The sequence below is a fragment of the Canis lupus genome, chromosome 1 (genome assembly GCF_011100685.1).
Source record: "Canis lupus familiaris isolate Mischka breed German Shepherd chromosome 1, alternate assembly UU_Cfam_GSD_1.0, whole genome shotgun sequence".
NCBI classification, from domain to species: Eukaryota; Metazoa; Chordata; class Mammalia; order Carnivora; family Canidae; genus Canis; species Canis lupus.
Window position 1 is genome coordinate 70625824 of NC_049222.1, and position 24827 is coordinate 70650650.

General features: G+C 37.3%; 1 protein-coding gene and 1 long non-coding RNA gene across 2 annotated transcripts in view; one reads left to right on the forward strand and one right to left on the reverse strand.

The window, feature by feature from the left end:
* Positions 1–11194: 11194 nt before the first annotated feature.
* LOC119870806 lies at positions 11195–13090 on the reverse strand. The gene is made up of 2 exons (XR_005353937.1): positions 12670–13090; positions 11195–12026 (listed from the first exon to the last, which is right to left on the reverse strand). It is a non-coding gene; the product is annotated as an uncharacterized LOC119870806 (long non-coding RNA).
* ZNF782 (zinc finger protein 782) overlaps positions 11588–24827 on the forward strand; it is a 57911-nt gene continuing 44671 nt past the window's right edge. The window contains exons 1-3 of the mRNA XM_038526809.1: positions 11588–11712; positions 14064–14119; positions 18472–18598. Coding sequence (XP_038382737.1) covers positions 11700–11712; positions 14064–14119; positions 18472–18598 — 196 coding nt within the window. The 5' untranslated portion in view covers positions 11588–11699. The remainder of the gene's footprint in view (positions 11713–14063; positions 14120–18471; positions 18599–24827) is intronic.

Sequence of the window (24827 nt, forward strand, 5' to 3'; positions counted from 1 at the left end):
AAAAAACAAAGTGTTAAACTCATTGATCCATTTAAGACGCTAGAAAAAGAAGAGGGAATAAATCCAAGGTAAATAGATGTAATTAAATAATAATATGAGAAGTCAATGCAATAATTTAACCCTGTATATTTCTTATATTTTCTTTCTTTTTTTAAGGTTTTGTTTATTTATTCATGAGAGACACAGAGAGAGGCAGAGACATAGTCAGAGGGAGAAGCAGGTTCCCTGCAGGGAGCCCGATGTGGGACTCAATCCCAGGATCCCAGGATCACAACCTGAGCCAAAGGCAGATGCTCAACCACAGAGGCATCCATATATCCCTCTTTTATATATTTTCTAATTCATCTTTTTAATCATGATTTATTATGCATGAGGAATTTTCTGGATGATTTAAATTTAAACAAGCTTATGATATCCTAAGTTCTCTAAAAAATACAGAATTTCATAAAGAACTAAAAACTAGTAAGGCTGGAATTAAAAATGCTGTGACCAAAATGCAAACCTCACTGGATGTCATGACAAGGATGGATGAAACAGAGGAACAAATCAGTGATATAGAAGATAAAATTACAGAAAAGAATGAAGCTGAAAAGAAGTGGGAAAGGAAGGTAATGGGCCAGGAATGTAGACTTAAGGAACTCAGTGACTCCTTAGCATAATAACATTTGTATCATAGGAGTCCCAGAAGAACAGAGAGAAAAAGGAGAAGGTTTATTTGAGCAAATTATAGCTTCTTTCAACAAAAGAAGTTGAAACTTCCCGAATTTGGAGAAGAGAATATACATCAAAATTCAAGAACCACAGAGAACTCCCATTAAGTTTAACAAAAGCCAGCCATCAACAAGACATAGAATGGTCAAATTCACAAAATACACAGACAAGTAAAGCATCCTGAGAGCAGCAAGAGAAAATGTCTTTATCTGCAAGGGAAGACGGATTATGATCATAGTAGATCTGTCCAGGAAACGTGGCAGGCTGGGTTTCCCATGCAATGTGCTGAATGGGGAAAAGTTACAGTCAAGAATACTTTAGCCAGCAAGGCTGTCATTTAGAATAGAAGTAAAGAGAAAGACTTCTGAACAAACAAAGCCCAAAGGGATTCTTGACCATTCAACCATCACTGAAAGAAATAATAAAGGAGAATCTTTCAGTGGGGGGAAAAAAGACCAAACTCAGCAAAGACTAGAAAGGAACAGAGAATGTCACCAGAAACACCAACTTTATAGGTAATACAATGGCACTAAATTCACATTTTTCAATAATCACTGTGAATGTAAATGGACTAAATGCTTCAATCAAATACTTAAGATAATAGAAAGGAGAAAAAAAACCAAGAACTATCTGTATTCTGCCTACAGGAGACCCATTTTAGACTTAACAACATCCACATATTGAAAGTGAGGAGATGGAGAACCATCTAGCATGCTAATGAAGGTCAAAAGAAAGCTGGAGTAGCCTTACTATATAAACTAGATATAAAAACTACAAGAGATGAAAAAGGGCAATATATCATAATGAAGGGGTCTATCTGTCAAGAAGATATAAAAATCGCAAATATTATGCCCCTAACTTGGGAGCACCTGAATATATCAATCAAATTATAACAAACATAAAGAAACTCATTGATAATAATGCAATAACAGTTTTACAATAAGAGTAATACAATAACTAACTACTGGGAATTTAACACCCTACTCACAACAATGGACAGTTAATCTAAGTAGAAAATCAACAAGGAAACAATGCCTTTGAATGACACACTGGACCAGATGGACTTAACATATATTCAAAACAGTTCATCTTAAAGCAGCAGAATACACATTCTTCTCAAGTGTGCATGGAATATTCTCCAGAATAAATCACATATGGGGTCACAAATCAGCCCTCAACAACAACAAAAAGATTGAGATCAATATAATGCATATTTTCAGATCACAGTGCTGTGAAACTTAAAGTCAACCACGAGAAAAAAAATTGGAAAGACCACAAATACATGGAAGTTAAAGGACATCCTATTAGCAAATACAGGCAACAGTGGGGGACCTCCTTTTATCTGAACCCTTGAATTTAGCTACATAACTATCAAAGCATTCTGAACATCCATAAATTCAATCTGGGATGTAAGAAAGAAATATCTGGAACTCTACAAATAGAAAAGTGACTACTATTTGCAATGTAAGAGGTGCAAAAAAGTGAATATGAGGGGAGATATGGGAAGACAATGGCAGGGAGGGGGCCTCTATAAGATGGCTACTGGAAAGTGATATAGCCCCAGAAGGCAAAATTGGAACCCTTAGAAATCTGCTCCAGTGAGAGGCACCCCTGCCTGAAAGGTTCCTATGTGGAACAGTGTGGTCTCAGGATCTTTGGAGTCACAGAATTAGTCAGGGTGTGTGAGCCAATTGAGTTCCCAGAGAGTAGAGCAGGGAAACTGGTTGAGATGGGTGAGTCCAGGAGGGACTCTCAACTAGGTTTGCCATGGATGGTGAGCAGGTGCTGGATAAGGGGGCCATTCTCCCCTGGGGGTCCTACAGAGGCCTGGAAGCTGGGGAGCACCCACCATCCCCTCCAGGGATGGTGCTCATGCCACCATGTCTCAGGGGAGGGCCCTGTAAAAGACAATACCAGCTAACTCTCCACCTGCCCTTAGCAAGGGGGGAGCAGGTGCACAGACTATCCGGCAACTACTGTCAGTGTCAGTGCCCTATAAATTGCTGAAGGTGAGACACTCTACTCCCCCTTAGGAATATAAGTGTAGGCATGCACTGCAGGAGTCTGCAGACCATGGCATGCAAAAAAGTGAACCTGTTTATCCCTGGGGGTTTGCTGAAGAGAGGGGACCATGAGCTATCAGCTTTGGGGCTTGAGATCAGGGAGGTTTTTTAATCCTCTAAGGAGGCACAGGGGGCACCTGGATGGCTCAGTAATTGAGCGTCTGCCTTTGGCTCAGGGTTCTGGGATCGAGTCCTGAAATGGATTCCCCACAGGGAGCCTGCTTCTTCCTCTACCTGTCTCTGCCTTTCTCTGTGTGTCTCTCATGAATAAATAAATAAAATATTAAAAAGTAAAAATTAAAAATAAATAAAGAGGCACAGAAAGCCTTCAGGGAAAGAAAAGCCACACTGAGAACCAGCTTACCCTGAGCCCAGCCCCCTGGCAAGAGGTAGGGCAAGTCTTCCCAAGCAAAAACACCTGAGAACAGCCCAGCAGGCCTCTCCCCCAGAGGACCAACTGGAAGAACAAGTGCACAGCCTATTTACAGACACCACAAGACTGGAAAACTCCAGCACTAGGGAAACATAGTATATAGAATTTGAGGAGTTTTTCTCATGATTCTTTATCTTTCAAATTAAAATTTTCCCTTTCTTCCCTATCCAACTGGTTTTATATTTTATCAACTCTCTGTTTTTAAGTCCTTTTTTACCTTTCGTTTTTACATTTATATTTTATAGATTATGCATAATTTTTGGTTTCCTTTCAATCTTTTCAATTATATTTTTGTGTATATATTTTTCTTTCTTTACAATTTGGGGATTTAGCATCCTTGAACACACAGAAGAAAATACACTCAGGAACAAATGGATTACCTGTTTTGACCATCCAGTGAGATTATATTATCTATTCCCCTCCCTTCTTCTTTTTTTTAATGTTGCTTTTATGTTTTTGTTTCTGACTGCTTTGGATTTGGTTAGTGTGTATTTTGCTTGGGTTCTGATTGATATTTTTGCTTCTGTTCACTTGTTCATCCATTCTTCTCTGGACAAAATGACTAGAAAGAGGAATTCACAACAAAAGAAAGAACCAGAAGTAATACTCTCTGCACAGATATAAAGGATATGGATTAAAGTAAAATGTCAGAAATGGAATTCAAGATAACAATTACAAAATTACTACCTGGGCTTGAAAAAAGCATAAAAGAATCCAGAGAATCCCTTTGTGCAGAAACAGGATAAGGCCAAACTAAAAATACTCCAACTGAGATGCAGTCTAAACTGGAGTCAGTTTAGACTGCAGTTTAGACTGCATCTAACAGCTAGGGTAAATGAGGAAAGACTCACTGCATGGACAGATCATCTAAACAGAAAATCAACAAAGAAACAAAGGACTTTGAATGACACAATGGACTAGAACAGCTTCACAGATATATAGAGAGCATTCCATGCAAAATCAACAGAATACACATTGTTCTCAAGTGCACATGGAACCTTCTTCAGAATAGATCACACACTGGGTCACAAATCAGATCTGAATAGATACCAAAAGATTGGGATTATTCTCTGCATATTTTCAGACCACAATTCTTTGAAATTGAACTCATCACAAGAAGAAATATGGAACGAATCAAATACTTGGAGTTTAAAGAGCACCCTACTAAAAAACGAATGTGTCAACCAGGAAATTAGAGAGGAATTTAATCTGTCCATTGCAGTGAGTGGGGTGTTGGAGTCCCTTACTACTAATATATTAATATCTATCTATTTATTTACTTTGGTTATTAATTGGTTGATATAATTGGCTGCTCCCAAATTAGCAGCATAAATATTTGTCATTGTTAGATCTTCTTGTTGGATGAACCCTTTAAGTATGGTATAGTGTCCCTCTTCATCCCTTACTACAGTCTTTTATTTAAAATTGAATTTATCTGATATAAGGATTGCTACCCCAGCTTGTTTTTGAGGTCCATTCACATAATAAATGGTTCTCCACACCCTCACTTTAAATCTGGATGTACCTTTGGATCTAGAATGAGTCTTCTCATTTTTATTCAATCTGATACACTGTGTCTTTTGATTGGAGCATTTAGCCTATTTACATTCAGAATAAACATTGAAAGATATTCATTTATTGCCATTGCATTACCTTTAAAGTCACTGTTTCTGTATATTGTCTCTATTCTTTTCTGATCTGTTATTTTGGGCTCTCTCTTTGCTTACAGAATTCCCTTTATATTTATTACAGGGCTATTTAGTGATCACAGTTCTTTTTGTTTCTATTTGTCTTGGAAGCTGTTTAATTCTCCTTCTATTCTGAATGACAGCCTTGGTGGGTAAAATATTCTTGGCTGCATGTTTTTCTCATGTATTACCCTGAATAGATCATGCCACCCCTTTTTGGCTTCCCAAGTCTTTGTGGAGAGGTCTGCAGCCAGTCTAATGTTTCTACCCTTGTAGGTTAAGGAACTTTTGTCTCAAACTGCTTTCAGAATTTTCTCTTTATCTCTGAAACTTGTAGGCTTCACTATTATATGTTGGAGTGTTGACCTATTTTTATGGATATTGAAGGGGTGTTCTACCTCTTGGATATGAATGCCTGTTTCCTTCCCCAGATTAGAGACATTCTCAGCCATGATTTGCTTGGATATACCTTTTCTCCCTCTCTTTTTTTCTGGGACCCCAATAATTCTAATATTGTTTTGCTTTATGGTATCACAGATTTCTCGAAGCCTCCCCTCATGATCCATTAGTTGTTTTTCTCTCTTTTCCTCAGCTTCCTTACTTTCCATCATTTTGCATTTTGTGTCACTGACTCTCTCTTCTGCCTCATTTACCCTAGGCATAAGAGTGTCCACTTTAGACTGCATCTCAGTTGAATCATCTCTAATTTTGGCCTGATTAGATTTTAGTTCTTTTATTTATGCACTAAGGGATTCTTTAGTGTCTTGTATGCTTTTATCAAGCCCAACTAGAGTATTTATAATCATTATGAATTCTAGGTCTGATATTTTACTTATATCCATACTGATTAAATCTATGGCAGAAAGTAGTTCTACCTTTTGCTGTGAATTTCGCCGACTAGTCATTTTTCCAGAGAATCATAGATGGAGAGAACAAACTCAAAACTATCAACTCTGACCTCAGCAAAATATATCCTAGACAAATACAAAGAGATCAGAAACCAAAAATGAAAAAAGGGGGTTCCCAAGAAGACAGAATTTAATCTCACAGGTGGACAAAATAGGGTGATACACTTGATCCTGGGTATATTTTGATCTATTTGTGAGAAGACAGTAAATCCCAAAATTGTCAAGAAAAAAAAAATATAAAATTATATTATGTGTATATATATATATATAATTTTACATATTTTTATATATAAAAACTATATATATATATATACAAAAATAAAATTGATTACAGTGAAAGGAAGGCAAAAATGAATTATATATCTGTAAAATGTAAATGTAAAAGTGAAAATTTTAAAAAGATTTTTTAAAAAGGAATTGATAAAATTAGAAACTAGTTGAAAAGGGAATAAAATGAAAAAAGAAAAAGGAAATTTTAATCTGAAAGACTAAAGAATCATGAAATGTGGCCTATATATACAATGAATATTACTCAGCCATTAGAAATGACAAATACCCATCATTTGCTTCAACATGGATAGAACTGAAGGGTATTATGCTGAGTGAAGTAAGTCAATCGGTGAAGGACAAACATTATATGGTTTCACACATATGGGGAATATAAAAAATAGTGGAAGGGATTATAGGGGAAAGGAGAGAAAATGAGTGGGAAATATCAGAGAGGGTGACAGAACATGAGAGACTCCTAACTCTGGGAAACAAACAAGAGTTAGTGAGGGGGGATGGGCAGGGGGATGGAGTGATTGGGTGATGGGCACTGAAGGGGCACTTGACAGGATGAGCAATGGGTGTTATACTATATGTTGGCAAATCGAACTCCAATAAAAAAACATACCAAAAAAAAAAAAAGAATCATGAGAAATTCTATGTACTATTTTCCCCTATCATAGGAGTTTTTCAGTTCTGTGATCCATAAACTTGATATTAGCCTGATGTTCCTATTGGTCTTCTGGGAGAGAAGCCTCTTGCTTTGATTCTCAGGTGTCTACCTGGGGTAAGTTACACCACCCCTTGCCCGTGGGCCAGGCTCAGTGTAAGCTGCTTCAGGTTGCTCTATGTGGCTTTTGTTCCCCGAAGACTTTCTGTGCCAATTGTAAAAAAGTGGTTGCAAAAAAAAAAAAAAAAAAAAAAAAAGTGGTTGCTTGTCTAGTTGCAGAATTGCAGCTATTCTGTTCCCAGATCAGGTTGAATTCATAAGTTTCACAATGATTTGAGGTATCTAGCTGAATTCAAGTGACCAGATAAAACAAAGCTCCCCTACTCTTCCATCATCTTCCCTTCTTTTGCATTCTTCTGTTTTCAACCTATGTTTCTTTGAATCTAACGTCTGTCTTTTGTAGATCATTATATTTAGATCTTACTTTATCTATTTTTCCAATGTCTACTTTCTAATTGGGTTGTTTGGATTGTTCCTATTTAGTGCAGTTATTAATAATGTCAGCGTAAAAAAAATAGTGTCAGAGTTACAGTTGCCAATTTGATATTTGTTTTCCATGTCTTTAGCCTTTTTTGTTCCTCTGTTCTTCCTTTACTACCTTCTTCTGTATTAAATCAATCTTTTAGCATATCATTTTTTTATTTTTTAAAAGATTTTATTTATTTATTCATGAGAGACACAGAAAGAGAGAGGGAGAGAGGGAGAAGCAGACTCCCTGCAGGGAGCCTGACATGTGACTCAATCTCGGGTCTCCAGGATCAGGCCCTGGGCTGAAAGTGGCGCTAAACCACTGAGCCACCTAGGCTGCCCTAGTATATCATTTTAATTCCTCTCTTGATTATTTTTTACTATATTTGTAAGCTATTTTACTGATGTCTGCTCTAGAAATTCCAATATGCATCTAACCTCATTATAGTTTATTCCAAATTAATGTCAACTTGGTTCTTATGAAATATAAATTATTTTCTCCAAAATAACTCAGTTCTTTTCCCTTCCTGTTTTATTATTTTCATATGTATTGCATCTATATCTTACAAAACCAATATTACAGTGTTATCTCTTTACACAAAGTTACATATTTTAATAATTTACCAGAATATGAAATATATTTAGATTATTTTATTTTATACATGAATATTTATTACTAACATGCTCTTCATTTCTTTTAGTTAATTTGAGCTACCATCTGGTGTCACTTTCTTCCCGATTCCAAAGAATTTTCTTTAGTATTTGTCATAAATCAGTTCTGATATCAAGGAGTCCTCTCAATCTTTTTAAATTTTGGAATGCCATTATTTTACCTTTATAACTGGCAGATATTCACTGAATAAATAATTCTCCATTAGCAGTTTTTTTCTTTCAGTATTTTGAAAAATATTTTCATTCCATTGTCTTTTCATTTTTCCCTATTTCTTCAAAAAATTATAGCTATTGGACCCACAATTTGAGGAATTATATTAGATGAAATGTGGGACATTTATTGGGAAAGTCTCAGAACCAGACAATTGGAATGCTTACATATCTTGGATCCAGATATAGCCTTAATCTTTGGGCACCTTAAGTACCCCTTGATCTCATAAGCAGTTTTTTCTTTTTATGTGTCTCTGTTAGAAGTCAACTGCCTTGCTAGAAGTCAACTGTCAGATGAATTTCTAAATTATTACCCTGATTTTTTAAAAAGCCACTAGAAAAGAGTATCACTATGTGATTTCTTTTTTATGAAATTCTGGAGAAGACAAAACAAATTTGTAGTTACAGAAATCAAAAGGAAGAGTTCCCAGATGGAGGTGTCTGAACAGTTTAAAAATGATCCAATACACTTGGGCTCTTGATAGATGGAATTTATGTCAAGTACCCATTTAGATAAAGTTTGAATACAAGAATACCTTCCTTTTTAAAATATTTTATTTATTTATTCATGAGAGACACACAGAGAGAGACAGAGACATAGGCAGAGGGAGAAGCAGGCTCCGTCCAGGGATCCTGATGTGGGACTTGATTCCGGATCCTGGGATCGCGACCTGAGCTGAAGGCAGATAATCAACCACTGAGCCACCCAGGTGCCCCATACTAAGATGTTTCTTAAGATATATATCTATATATAAAATTCTGGATCTCATGGGGAGAAACTAACACAAGTCATTATAATAGGGCTTCAGATCCTCTTTCCTAGTCCTTGATATATCCTGCTTTATATATATGAGGCTTTGACTGAAGGGCAAACTGAGTTACTTTGACAGAATTCCTCATAACTTAGTCATAAGTGTATACAATTTATTTGTACCCCCAAATCCCCAAGGAGGCCAGTCGAATCTCCTTTAACCCAAGAGTATATAGTGTCATCTTGGGAAATTATGGCTGCTGCATTTGCAGTCTCACTTAGGGGTGGTTCTAAAATGTGCAGAAAATGATCTCCCCAGAGTTTTTTTTTTTTCTTGAGTAAGTCCTAATAATTCATTTTTGCTTTTCTTTCCCTTGCCTTCATAGATGTATCTTGCAAGAAGTTGTGGTGGCCAAGTTCAAAAAGGGTGTTGCCTGTGTTCTCCTCTAGGATTTTGATGGCTTCTTGTCTCACATTTAGATCGTTCATCCATTTTGAGTTTATCTTTGTGGATGATGTAAGAGAGTGGTCTAGTTTCATTCTTCTGTATGTGGCTGTCCAATTTTCCCAGCACCATTTACTGAAGAGACTGTCTTTTTTCCAGTGGATAGTCTTTCCTGCTTTGTCAAATATTAGTTGACCATAGAGTTGAGGGGCCATTTCTCGATTCTCTATTCTGTTCCATTGATCTATGTGTCTGTTTTTGTGCCAGTACCACACTGTCTTGATGACCACAGCTTTGTAGTACAACCTGAAATCTGGCATTGTGATGCCCCCACCTATGGTTTTCTTTTTTAATATTCCCCTGGCTATTCAGGGTCTTTTCTGAATCCACACAAATCTTCAGATGTTTTTTTCCAACTCTCTGAAGAAAGTCCATGGTATTTTGATAGGGATTCCATTAAAAGTGTAAATTACCATGGGTAGCATAGAAATTTTCATCATATTAGTTCTTCCAATCCATGAGCATGGAATATTTTTCCATCTCTTTTTGTCTTCCTCAATTTATTTCAGAGATGTTCTGTAGTTTTTAGTGTATAGATCCTTGACCTCTTTGGTTAGGTTTATTACTACATATCTTATGGTTTTGGGTGCAATTGTAAGTGGGATTGACTCCTTAATTTCTCTTTCTTCAGTCTCATTGTTAGTGTATAGAAATGCCACTGACTTCTGGGCATTGATTTTGTATCCTGCCACACTGCCGAATTGCTGTATGATTTCTAGCAATCTTGGGGTGGAGTCTTTTGGGTTTTCTATGTACAGTATCATGTCATGGGTGAAGAGGGAGAGTTTGACTTCTTCTTTGCCAATTTGAATGCCTCTTATGTCTTTTTGTTGTCTGATTGCTGAGGCTAGGACTTCTAGTACTATGTTGAATAGCAGTGGTGAGAGTGGACATCCCTGTCTTGTTCCTGATCTTAGGGGAAAGGCTCCCAGTGTTTCCCCATTGAGAATGATATTGCTCTGGGCTTTTCGTAGATGGCTTTTAAGATGCTGAGGAGTGTTCCCTCTATCCTTACACTCTGAAGAGTTTTGATCAGGAATGGATGCTGTATTTTGTCAAATGCTTTCTCTGCATCTATTGAGAGGATCATATGGTTCTTGTTTTTTCTCTTGTTGATATGATCTGGGATAGGGAATTTAATCTTCTATCTGAGGTTGTTATCCCAGCATCTTGATATATGTCTCTTTTTTTAAAAAAACTTTTTTTATTTATTCACTCATGAGAGATAAAGAAAGAGAGGCAGAGACATAGGCAGAGGGAAAAGCAGGCTCCTTGCAGGGAGTCTGATATGGGACTCGATCCTAGGACCCCAGGTATCATGTTCTGAGCCAAAGTCAGATGCTCAATCACTGAGTCACCCAGGCGCCCAAGATAAATGTGTCTTAAATAAACATATGTAGTGACTACTTTCCCTCTATTAGTGATCTCTATGCTAAAGTAAATTATTATTGATTTAATCTAGTTTGACCAGCATTTTTGTGCTTTTCTTTGTCATTCCTTGAAGAATGACAAAGAATTATAAATGTTAGCAAAAAAGCAAATTTGTCGTTATGCACATGGAAATATAAGATAATTAATATAAAAATTTGTTGAAAAAGATAATTCATCAAAAAACATCCTATATACATCTACACCTGCAGCACCCATCTTGACTCCACACTGGACTCCAAGGGCACCAGGACAGAGCCTCAGAGACTGGTCAGTCCTGTGGTTTGGACAGGGTGGAAGTCTCAGGCTGAAAAATTAGAAGATTACAGGTTTACAGCTTTATTATTTGAATCCTAAATACCTCAGTTGTCATAACATTTCTTTTTTTGCAAAATCAATTTTCCTACATAACTTCAAAGTTTTTTTTTTTTCACACTTCACCTACTTAACCGTAATTTTAGTATTTTTAGTATCCCATCCATATTCAAGTTTTCCTATTGTTTACAAATAACCTAAGGGAGAAAATGCCATTTCAATACGGAGCCAAGAGAGGGGCGCTCTTTGTATTTGGCAGAAGAGTTCAAGTTTCATCCTCAACCTCTTCTGGCTCAGATGGGCGGGAGACTTTCAAGAACAGCAGCCTCCAGTTTTCTAAAACGCGGAAATGCCGAAAGAGTGACTTCAACGTTGCTGCGGAGGTCTATGGGAAATGTAGTCCTGAATCCTTAGGCCTCACTGCGGGGCACTCTGGGAAGGGGCTTCTGGGCTCCTTCTCGCGAGCGCAGTCGTAGCCCCGCCTCCTCATTCGTCCGCTCCGGACTGCGGGAAAGTGGTCTTGGAGCCCGAAGGTCTCGGGAAGAGAAGGATGCGCGCCTGCGGTGAGAGTGCTGCGGAACCTCCTCTGAGGGCGCGCTGGTGTCTGGGGATGGGAGCGGGAAGTCTCTGGGACATCTCTGGGAGGCGCCCGGCCGGCCCTCGGCCAACAGGAGGCTGGTGGGGGTGTCAGGGGAAGAGCCCCGGCCCTCGGGCTTCGGGCGGGCCGCGGGGCTGAGCCCGTCTTGAGCAGGTGCTGGGTGCAGGCCTGGGTGCGTGCGGACAGCATGCTTGGACACGCCTGCAGCCCGACTTAGTGGCGGTGGGAGGGAACGTACGTTTACAGCGCTGATGGCGACCGTGCGTCTGCGGTGAGAGCCTGAGTTCGGGAGCCAGGAAAGGCCGGGGAAATTCCAGCAGAGGCGATAGGAGGAAACCGGGTGAGAGTCAGCTTTCTCATCTCAAAACTGTATTAATATGACTGTTCCATGGGCTTGTTTGAACTTCTAAGTCCTTACTTGTAAAGTATTTAGACAATTGCCGGGCACTAGCCCTGAGTTATCATTAAAAGACACCGTTCTTTTCGTTGGGTGATCTAACATAACCTCACGACCACTTAAAACAAAAAACAAAAACAAAACAACAAAAAAAACAACCGAAGCTCAGGTTAGGGGAACGATACATCCAGGTCACAAGCTAGCAGTGAGTGAGTCTGGATTCAAGGGCAGATGTGTTTTACTTCCAACCTCAGGCATTGTCTAACCACCACGGCTGCCTAAAACTAGCAATTCAGAGCCTTCAGAGCACTTAGTAAGTGTAGCCTGACCCCAGGTCCCCAAGGATATAAAAGAAGATGAATGTAGATGGAATCTGACCATATGTCAGGTCCCTTGGGTCAGACACAGGTTCCTGGCCCCTTCTGTATTATCAGGCTGTCTATTAAGTCTGATATTATAATGAATTCCAAGAGTCATAGTTTTGCCACTAAAATGAATTATTTCTTAGGTGCGTTTCCCAATTACCTTGAAACAAAGCAAGCCTCTAGAGGTAGGTAGGAAGCAGGGGACCTCTGTGACTAGGAGTCTTACGTGGAAGAGAGGACTCCTCTGACCTCTCTCCAGAGCTTCAGAGAAGAGACAGAAGGGCCCAAAAAAGAGCAGATCATAGGTTTGCAAGATCAGAAGCAGTTCCTGATACCCTTGTCCAGAATAAGCTAGATTTAGTGGTCACATCACCTTCAGAAGCCACCTCACTATGTGATAGGGGAATTGGGGCCAGCCTTGAGAAGAGTGAAATGAGCTAGGGTGGTCCAGGGGCAGGCTGCTCAGGAAAGGCCACACTTGGAGAGCTTGTGAGGGTGAGGTGGGGAGTAAGGGATAACCAGGCAGAGGGAGGAGATTCTGTCTCCACTCCCCTTAAATGGCCCCCATGCTACAGAGGTTGCACTGCTGTTCCAATTGTCCATCACCACATGTGACACTAGTGACATTATTGTGACCTCACAAGATCCCAGAATGCTGATAAGGGAAGTGTTTTCCAAAGTCATCTACTTCTCTTTTGAAAGCTTTAAGATATTGAACCTGAAAGGTTCAATGACTTACTGGGGAAAACCTAGTTGGTTTGTGAGAGAGTCAGGAGGAAGAGTGTAGCTTACTCTCTCAAGTAAGTCACCAAAAGCATCTTATCAAAGGGGACTTTTGAAAACTACATCACAGGGATCCCTGGGTGGCGCAGCGGTTTGGCGCCTGCCTTTGGCCCAGGGCGCGATCCTGGAGACCCGGGATCGAATCCCACATCGGGCTCTCGGTGCATGGAGCCTGCTTCTCCCTCTGCCTGTGTCTCTGCCTCTCTCTCTCTCTCTCTGTGACTATCATAAATAAATAAAAATTAAAAAAAAAAAAAAAAAAGAAAACTACATCACAGCTGAAACAATAAAAAATTCCTGTCTTGAAGCATCTCATTTTTTTTTTTTTTAAACTAGGCTTGCCATGATTTCTATACCAGGGATTAAACATTACTGAGAAAAATATGCAAATGATGCATGCTGAGAGTATTTGTCTGCTAAGTTAATTTTACTGAAAGAATAGTGTCTCATCCTTTGGTGTACTCTAATTCAAATAATCTTCTGTTTTGTGTTTAGTCAGAAGGACACATGTATTATTATTATTAAATCAGTCAAGAAAATTTTAATGTTTGCTCACTAAAAAACTGCAGATTTAAGCCCATGATCATTTCAGAGTTACATAAAGATAGGTGGTACTGCCTGTACATGATTCTTCTCATTCCTTTTCAAGGTCCAGAGGGCCCCATGCCCATGGGGAGGTTGATGCTCTACTGGGGTACTGAATTTGGGGAGGTGAATGTAAGAGCTATTAGGACAGATCTGGTGACCCCTGTCTTCTTTCTGTCCCCTCAGCTGCACCACAGGTCTCTACATTCTCCCAAGATCCACAGAAAATGAACACACCTCAGGTGAGCTCTTCATTTATTCCCCACTTTGTATTGGAATGGATTTATGAGATTTAGAAGGATCCATGCATTAAATGGAAAAGGAGAAATAGAAACCTCATTCTTGAGCAAAAATATACCCTGTTTGACTATCAGCCGTGGTTTGTTTTCAGCTTTTGGTAGGTAACCATGGTTAGAGTACGGTTAAGTTCCCTCCATATACCAGGTTGCTAAAATTTCATGTTAGTCATGAACGTGCATTGAATTATTGATTGCCTCTGGTGTATGTATTGGAATAAAACTAGAGCTTATTTCTTTCATCTGTGAATACTGTAAATAATGTAACATATTTTCTAATATTAATTTAAATTCCTGTAAAGACCCTAGTTGCTAATAAGTGTGGTAAATTGCTTCTTACATATTTTCCTCAGGCCTTTTGCTAATACTATATTCAGTGTTTTTATTTCTGTATCCACAAGTTGGATCAGACTATACTTTCTTGTTTCTCTGTCCAATTATGGTAGTATGGTCATAGTCTCATAAGGAAACAGAGAACTTTTCTGCTCCTTTTCTAGCTATTTAGATGAGAAAATTGTAATGCGTGAGGATTTTTGTGAAATTACATATAGATTTGGACCTTTAGAAGGCATTTTGTATGAAGACTTTGGTTGTTGATTTATTAGTCATAAGCTTATATTGGATTTGTATTTTTTTTCTGGATTTATTTATTTATTTTAGAAAGAGAGAAAGCATGGGTGGGGAGGAGCATTGGGAGAGGGGGAGAGAGAGAGAGAATCTCAAGCAGACTCCCTATTGAGCATAGAGCCCAATGTAGGACTCAATCCCACAACACAGATTATAACCTGAGCTGAAATTAAGAGTTGGATGCTTAACTGACTAAGCTACCCAGGTACTCATGTACTTTTTCTTAATATAACTTCTGACATTACATTTTCATTAAAAAATTATTCATTTTTATTTACATTTTTAAATGTACTTTCATGAGCTTGTTAATAGCATTTTCTTAGGATTTCAAGGTGTTTATCTGTTCTATCAGTAGTTCCTTTTTTGATCAGCTTAATTTTATTTTGGCATAAAGGCTGATCAGAAAAAGACAAAATATGTTCCAGTTGTCTCAATCTGAAACCTAAAATTTCAGGGTCTGAAGGTCTTAATATTCTGTGGACTCTGGGCAGTAGACTCCAAATATTGGGAATTGACGGACATATACTTGTCATATTTGTACTCTCTACCTTTGCATACCCACCTGTCAGCACTATTTGTTGGCAAAAATATACTTTGTCCATTGAATTTCCTTGGCATCTCTGTGGGAAAACAATTAGTATGTATGTAGGGTCTGTTTCTGGACTCTGTTCACTTCTGATCCTCGTTATTAATGCATTTGCTAATACCACAGTATCTTAATGAATGTCTCTTTACAGTAACCCCCTTTTTTTTTTTAAGATTTTATTTATTTGAGAGACAGAGTACCCAGTAACAGTGGGGAGGGGTAGAGGGAGGGGGAAAAGCAGACTGTCTGCTGACCAGGGAACCCACATGGGGCTCCATCCCAGGATCCTGGGATCAGGACCAAAGCTGAAGGCAGATGCCCAACCGTCTGTCTGAGCTACCAAGGTGCCATACATTACAGTAATTCTTGAAATCAGACAATGTGAGTCTTCCAACTTTTTTCTTTTTAAAAACTGTTTTGGATATTGTAGGTCCTTTGTTTCATTATAGAAAGTTTTGAAAATCCTCTTGTCTGTCTCAAGAAAGCCTGCTGAGATTTTGCTTGCACTGAATCCATAGAATCCTGTGGTGCAGGGATCAGGTTGGTCAGAGTTAACATCTTGATCATAATGAGTCTTCCAATTCATGAATACAGTGTCTATCTTCATTCACTTAGGTGATATGGAGGACTTTGAGGGTATTGAGTTTTATCCTTTTGTGTTAAAAAGATAGTTTTGACTATAGTTTACAAAAATAACACTGTCTGCTGTCTGAAAATAGACTCTAGACTAGAAGCAGGAACAATATAGGAGCTTATTTCTATAATCCTAGCAAGAAAGGATGATCGTAACGGTGTTAGTGATTTTGAAGTGATAGAACTCTGGATGTAATTAAAGGTAGAGCCAACAGTCTGAGAATGTGTGTTTCTTTTCCACAACTTTGCAAATAGAGTGTGCTGTCAAATTCTGAATTTTTACCAATGTGGTTAAAACAATCTGTTTAGTTTTAAAAGCTTTTCTCATAAGTGAGATGTGGAACATCTTTTTTTGTTTGTAATAACCTATATTTCTTTTTTGTTGAACTATTTATCCCTTACCTGTTTTCCTATTGATGTGCTGATTTTAATTACTGTATCACTATTATTGTTATTGCCCTTTTCCTGTGATATAAATTGCACAACTTCCCTGAAGTTTTTTGTAATTTTGACTTGCTCATGATTTTTTTTTTTTTTTTTTTGGTTGTAAAAGCATTTGATTTTTGTGTCAAATCTAGCAGTTTTTTCATTAACATTCCTGGATTTTCAGTCCTAATTGGGCATTTCCCACTCTGATGTTGTAAAGTAATTGTTCTGTGTGATCTTCTGGAATTTGATCTTATTTTTTTTACATTTAGGTCTTGAATATATTTTAATTTTTGTCCTGCTCTGTGGTACAAGATATTTCTTTTCCCAGATGGCCAGCTAGTTACCCCGTGACATTTTTGTGTCCATACGTTCCTTATGCATTTGAGTCTCACCTATATTCAAATAGGAAATGTATTTTGTTAATCATTCTTCCTATTACACACTTGGTTCTAGGTCCTGTTCAGTTTAAGCTAGGATGTCTTTTTAGGCTCTCATCACTTCCCTGCTCCTTCTGCTCACTTCTGTGTTTGTGTTAGATTGTGGCCAACATTGTCCTTTTTGCTTATCTAATACTGTTTTATCCTCTATTTTCCAGAATTTGTTCAAATTTTGGGGCCTTCTGCTGGGATGTTTCTCAGTATTCCCCTTTTGTCGAACTTTTATAGTAGGTTTCGTATTTTACCTGAGTGTGTTTTCTGAGGCATGGAAGTAAATGTGTATGTTCCATCTATTCCCTTAAACTACAGGAATCATACTTTTAATTCTGTCTTCTCTTAATTTCTAGTACTATAATCTTTCCAATTTTTCTTTCTACTATTCCAGAATTCTTTCTCAGCCTTCATGTACTTTCTTTTTCTCTTTTTCTCCTCTTAAATTTTACTCTTCCCTTGAATTCTCTACTTGGTCCTTTTCTCTCCTGTTTCTGTCATTTTTGAGCTGTCCCTTTTTCTCAAATGACTTCAGTTAGCCATCTTAATAACTGGTATCTCCTAGATCCTTATTTTCATTTTGGACCCTGGCCCCAGATCATGCAATCAACAATGAATTAAATAATTCCATCTCTATTTTCCACAGATATTTTGAAGAACATCTACCTCATGATGACCCAACCTCTGACTCTTATTTATTCTTCCAATCTCTACATATGACATCCGTATCCACCCAGTTGCTTTTGCAGCATTTCTGTATATAGCTGCACAGGAAAATAATGACCAGATTTTGTTCCTGTAAAAGATTAGTTTCCCCTTCTTTATCTTGGCCTTAATGTAAGTCATCTCTTAAATTGGTCTTTTGTTTTGCTACTTAAAACTGTCCACCTTTCATATGGAGCAGTAGTTCCTAACTAGAGTTGATTTTGCTCCCCGGGAGACATTTGGCAACGTTTGGAGATATTTTTGGTAGTCACAACTGGGATTATTGCTGGCATCTAATCAGTAGGAGACAGGGATATTGATAAACATCTTGAAGTACACAGGACAGTCTTCCACAAAAATAGCATTATCCATAGTGTCAGTAGTGCCAAGTTGAAAAAATCCTGTTCTAAAGCATTGCTCCTGAAATATGAATCTGGTAGTATGTAAATACTTCCCCAGTCTTACATGTATCTCTTCATTAGTTTTCTGTTACCCCAGCAGAGATCTCCAGATTGATATTGTATACTGTACAGAGTGCTCAGCATAATCTGTTGGTGTGTGGGAAATGTATACAGGAATCCTATTTATAATAACCTTACCTAAAAAAACAAGGCCCTAAGTTTTCTTATTATATTAAGTGACAATATATGTGTATAAATTAAAAGTTAATATAAATAAATCAGAATATGAGTTTTTTTTTTTTTTTTTTTTTTTAACTAATCGTGTACATATCCCCAACGTGTAAGACAGAGTTAGGACCGTGATAGTCATCCTTTATAGTATTTTGTTTTAAACTCTAAATGCTAAACATAGTAACATTTAGTTTCCAAAAATATTTTTCCATGTCCCTGATTCTGGCCCTCAGATTGACCACAATTGTGCTGTTACAGGCATCAGTGTCTTTCAAGGATGTGACTGTGGAATTTACCCATGAGGAGTGGCGGCAGATGGATTCTGCTCAGAGGACCCTGTACAGAGATGTGATGCTGGAGAATTACAGCCACCTTGTCTCAGTGGGTGAGCAGACCTTACTATGTGACTCCCTTTTGACTGCATGTCCTAGTTTTTCTTTTTTCTTTTTAAAATGTTAATCACTTTTGTTGAGGTGTGTTTAACAGATAATAACATTTAGGACTTTTCAGTGTACAAGTCAGTGAATATTGAAAAATTATATAGTATATTTTCATCGTCAAACACATAATTTGGAATGTTTCCATCACCCCTAAAAGATTCTTGTACCCCTTTGCAGTGAGTCCCCTACACCCATCCCTAACTCTCAGACCCTCAGCTATGTCACTGACATGCTTTCTAAAGTAAGCACTTTGCCTTTTCTCAAATTTTATATCAGTGGAATCATAAAGTATATACTGTATTCTGTCTGGCTTCTTTCACTTAGCGTAAATGCTTTTGAGACTCATGGACATGTGTGTCATTCTTTCAGTTGATAAATACGTGGGTTTTTTTCCGGTTTGGGGCTATTATGAATAAAACTATGAATGATCTATATAAGTCTTTGTATCAACATGTTTTCATTCCTTGTGTAAATACTGAGGAGTGGGTTTGCTGGGTCTTCTGGTAGGCTTATATATAACTTCATAAGAAATTGCCAGATGTTTCCAAGTTGGCTCTACTGTTTTTCATGCCTATTAGCAATGTCTGAAGATTCTCATGTTCTTCGGTTACAAACATTTAGTTTGGTAAGTCTTACTATTTTTAACCATTCTAGTTAGTATCACTTATATCATAATGACATTTTAATTTGTGTTTCCCTTATGACTAACAGTATGGAACCTCTTTTCATGTGCTTTTTTACCAGTAATAATCTTCTTTAATGAAGTGATCACATTTTCAGTTCCATTTTTAGCTTAGTTTTTTGGTTTTTTTTCATCTTCTCAGAAGTTCAGACCTTTGTCTAATATATGTTTTGCAAACTTTGTCTTGCCTTTTTTTTTTAAGATTTTATTTATTTATTCATGAGACACACACACACACAGAGAGAGAGAGAGAGAGAGGCAGAGACACAGGCAGAGGGAGAAGCAGGCTCCATGCAGGAAGCCCAACGTGGGACTCGATCCGGTCTCCAGGATCACACCCTGGGTTGAAGGCGGTGCTAAACCGCTGGGCCACTGGGGCTGCCCTTGTCTTGCCTTTTTAAGAAAAAAATATTTTCCAATTATTTTACATATAGTTTTGAAGAAACTTTATATGATAGTAATGGCACAGTTTTATTCTTCAGAAGTTTCCTCTAATGCTTAGATCTTACATAACTATACTATATCAATGCCAGGAAATAGACATTGATACAGTGTGTATGAATAGCTGTAGCCATTTTATATCATGTGGAAATTCATGTAAACACCACAACAATGAAGATACAGAACTGTCTTATCATCCTAAAGATTTCTTTCATGCCACCTCTATAATCATACCCATCCCCTATCCCACACCATCCCTAATCTCTACCAGCTACTAATATACTCTTCATCTACCTGGTATTCTGCTGTATGAATATAACATTTATTTTTTTTTTAAGATTTATTTTTATTTATTTATGATAGACATAGAGAGAGAGGCAGAGACACAGGCAGAGGGAGAAGCAGGCTCCACGCCGGGAGCCCGGTGCAGGACTTGATCCTGGGACTCCAGGATCGCGCCCTGGGCCAAAGGCAGGTGTGAAACCGCTGAGCCACCCAGGGATCCCCTAATATATAACATTTATTTAGGCGTTCACCTGTTGAAAAACATTTTTAGTCATTTGAATTTTTTTTAGTATTTTAGTTGTTTCTAATTAGAGGCTATTATAAATAAAGCTGCTGTAAACATTCCTGTTCAAGTTTTTGCATGAACATAAATTATTTTTCTCTGGGATAAATGCCTAGTATGATTGGGGTTGTATGGTAAATATATGTTTCAGTCTTTAAGAAACTGCCAAACTAGGACTCCTGGGTAGCTTAGTGGTTGAGCATCTGCCTTTGGTTCAGGTCATGATCCCAGGGTCTGGGGTTCAAGTCCCATATCGAGCTTCCCACAGGGAGCCTGCTTCTCCCTCTACCCGTGTGTCTGCCTCTCTCTCCGTCTCTCTCATGAATAAATAAAATCTTAAAAAAAAAAAAAAAAAAAGAAAAGAAACTGCCAAACTGTTTTTCAGAATGGCTTACCACCATTTTGCATTTCCACCAGCAGTGTATGAGAAATCCAGTTACTCCCTATTTTTCTTAGTATTTGGTATCATCACTATTTTTTGTGTTAGTGGTTGTAATGGGTATATAATGGTAGCCCATCATGGTCTTAATCTGCATTTCCTTAATGGCTAGTGATGTTAAATATTCCTAATGTTCCTATGCCATCTATATATCCTTAGGAAAATATCTGTTTATGGCTTTTGTGCATTTTTTCCATCTTTATTGATATATAATTACAAAAATTATGTATCTTAGGTATACAATTTGATGTTTTGATAGATGTACACATTGTGAATCAATTGCCACAATTAAGCTAATTAACATATCCATGTTAATTGACCTAGTTACCTTTGTTTTCTTTGTGATGACAACACTTAAAAATCTCCCCTCTTGGCAAATTTCTAGTAAACAATTCAGTATTATTAACTCAGATTACATTAGATCTCCTAATTTACTCGTCTTGCATAACTGAACTTTGCACCCCTTAATCAACATCTCCCCATTCCCCATCTTCCAGCCCCTGACAACCACCATTTTACTTTTATTTTCTAGGAGTTCGACTGTTTTAGGTCCAGTGAGATCAATATTTGTCTTTCTATATGTGGTTTATTTCATTTAGCATAATGCCTTTAAGATTTATCCATGTTGAACAAATTTCCTTCACCTTTTTTGGCTGAATAATGTGTGTGTGTGTGTGTGTACACACATCTTTATTCATTTATCCATCAACAGACATTTAGATTATGTCTTGGCTATTGTGAATAAAGCAGCAAAGAACATGGGAATGCAGATATCTTTTTGAGATCCTGATTTCATTTTCTTTGGATATATCCAGAAATGGAATCCAGAAATAGAATCCAGAAATGGAATTGCTGAATTATAGAGTAATTCTGCTTTTTTAAAAGATTTTATTTTGGGATCCCTGGGTGGCACAGTGGTTTGGCGCCTGCCTTTGGCCCAGGGTGCGATCCTGGAGACCCAGGATCGAATCCCACGTCGGGCTCCCTGCATGGAGCCTGCTTCTCCCTCTGCCTGTGTCGCTGCCTCTCTCTCTCTCTCTCTCTGTGATTATCATGAATAAATAAATAAATAAAATCTTTAAAGATTTTATTTTTAAATAATCTCTACACCCAGCATGGGGCTTGAATTTACAACCTGGAGATCAAGAGTCACATACTTCACCAACTGAGACAGCCAGGCACCCCAGGGTAGTTCTCTTTTTAGCTTTTTGAGGAACCACCTTACTATTTTCCATAAGGGCTGTCCCAATTTACATCCCCACCAGTAGTGCCCAAGGGTTATGTTTTCTCCATATCCAACATGTGTTATCTTTTGTCTTTTTGATAATCACTATTTTCTAACAGGTGTGAAGTGATATATCATTGTGGTTTTGATTTGCATTTCCCTAATGTTTAGTGATGTGGAGCACATTTTCATTAACTTGTTTATATGCATAGCTGCTTTTGAGATATGTCAGCTCAGGTCCTTTGCCCATTATTTTAATTTGATTATTTGTTGTTTTGTTTTTTGCTATTGAGCTGTATGACTTTGTGACTTCTTTGTATATTTTGATTTATTCATTACTTTTTGAATATTTTTTCCCATTCCATAGGTTGCCTTTGCACTCTTGTTTCCTTTATAGTTTATAAAGAAGGCTGTCTTTATAAACTATAAAGGCTTCCAGAGGCTTTATAGTTTGATGTAGTCTCACTTCTCTAATTTTGCTTTGGTTGCTTGTGCTTTTGGTATCATATCCAATAAACCATTGCCAACACTGATGCCAAGGAGCCATCTCCCTATGTTTTCTTCTAGGAATTTTATGATTTTTCAGTCTTATGCTTAAAGTCTTTAATCCATTTTGAGTTGATTTTTGTATGTAGTTTGAAATAACAGCCCAATTTCATTCTTCTGCATGTGGATATCCAGTTTTCCCAACACCATTTATTGAACAAACTGTTCTATTTCCATCGCATATTCTTTGCACCATTGTTTAAGTCAACTCTATACGTATGAATATATTTCTGGGCCTCTGTACTAATCCATTGGTCTATATGCCTGTTTTCATGCCAGTACCATAATGTTTTTATTACTATAGCTTTGTATAATATATTTTGAAGTCCGGTAGTGTGATGCCTCTAACATTGTTCTTTCTCAAGATTGCTTTGGCTATCCAGGGTCTTTTGTTGTTTAATATGAATTTTTGGATTTTTTTCTACTTCTGTAAAGAATACCATTGGGATTTGAATAAGAATTGCATTAAATCTGTAGATCACTTTGGGTAGTATAGACATTTTAACAGTATTAATTCTCCAATCCATGGGATGTCTTTCCATTTGTCTGTATCCTCTTTAAATTTTTTTATTGATGTTTTGTAATCTTTAGTATACAAGTCTTTCAGTTCTTTGGTTAAATTTATTCCTAAGTACTTTTAAATTTTCTTTTCAGATAATTCATTGTTAGTATATAGAAACTATGTTGATTTTACATCCTCTAACTTTACTGAATTTATTAATTTTAACATTTCTTTTTTGTCTTTAGTGTTTTCTACATAGAGAATTGTGTTGTCTGCAGACAGATAATTTTACTTCTTCCCTTCAGGTTGAGATGCATTTTATTTCTTACCTAATTGCACTGGATAAGGTTTCCAATACTATATTGAATAGAATTGGTGAGAGTGGGCATACTTGCCTTGTGCTGGATCTTAGAGGGAAAACGTAGTATTCCCCCATTGATTATGGTGTTTACTGTGGGCTTTTCATATATGCTTTATTGTATTGAGCATAATTGATGTATTTAGATCTGTTTTGTTGAGAATTTTAATCATGAATGAATGTTTACAAATGAAACTTTGTGAAATGATTTTTCTTTGTTTTTTGGTATGATCACATGGGGGTTTTTTTCCTATCATTTCTTTATGTGTTGTATCACATAGATTGATTTGCATATAAACAACCTTGCATCCTAGGGATAAATATCACTTGTTCATGATATATGATCCCTTTAAATATGCTGTTAAATTCAGTTTGCTAGTCTTTTGAGAATTTTTTTAATCTATGTTCATCAGGGATATTAGCTTGTAGTTTTCTTGTGATGTCTTTCTCTGGTTTTAGAATCAAGGTGATGGTGGCCACACAAAATGAATTTGGAAATGTTCTTTGTTCCATTTTTTGAAAAGGCTGAAGAAAGATTGGTATTCCTTAAATGTCTGACTGAATTCTGCAGTTTAGCCCTCTGACCCTGAGCCTTTTTTTTTTTTTTTTTGTCAAGAGGCTTATGATTAATTATTCAATCTTCTTATTTGTCATAAGTCTGTTTAGGCTTTCTCTTTCTTTTTGATTCAAGTGTGATAGATTGTATATTTCTAGGAATTTATCTATTTCTTCTACATTAATCAGTTTGTTGACATTTATTTTTTTATTTTTTATTTTTTTTATTTTATGTTGACATTTATTTAGATTAGTCCCTCATGATCCTTTTTATTTCCGAGAAATCTGTTATAATATCTCCTCTTTGCATTATTTTTGTATATTTTCTTATTGGAGTTCCTCTTTGCATTTTTTTTTTTTAAATTTATTTATTTATGATAGTCACAGAGAGAGAGAGAGGCAGAGACACAGGCAGAGGGAGAAGCAGGCTCCGTGGACCGGGAGCCCGACATGGGATTCGATCCCGCGTCTCCAGGATTGCGCCCTGGGCCAAAGGCAGGCGCCAAACCGCTGCGCCACCCAGGGATCCCTCCTCTTTGCATTTTTAATTTTATTAGAGTCATCTCTCTTTTTTTTAGTCTAGCCTAAGGGTGTGTTCATTTTGTTTATTATTTCAAAATACCAACTATTGGCTTTGCTGCTTTCTCTAGTCTCCATGATATTTATTTCTGCTCTTACCTTTATTTTTAAAATTATAACAATATTATTTTATTTTATTTTACTTTATTTTTTATCTTAGTTTTAAGGGTAGAGTTTAGTGATTCATCAGTTCATATAATGAGCACCCAGTGCTCATTACATCAAGTACCCTCCTTAATGCCCATCACCCAATTACCCCATCACCCCACCTCCTCTCTA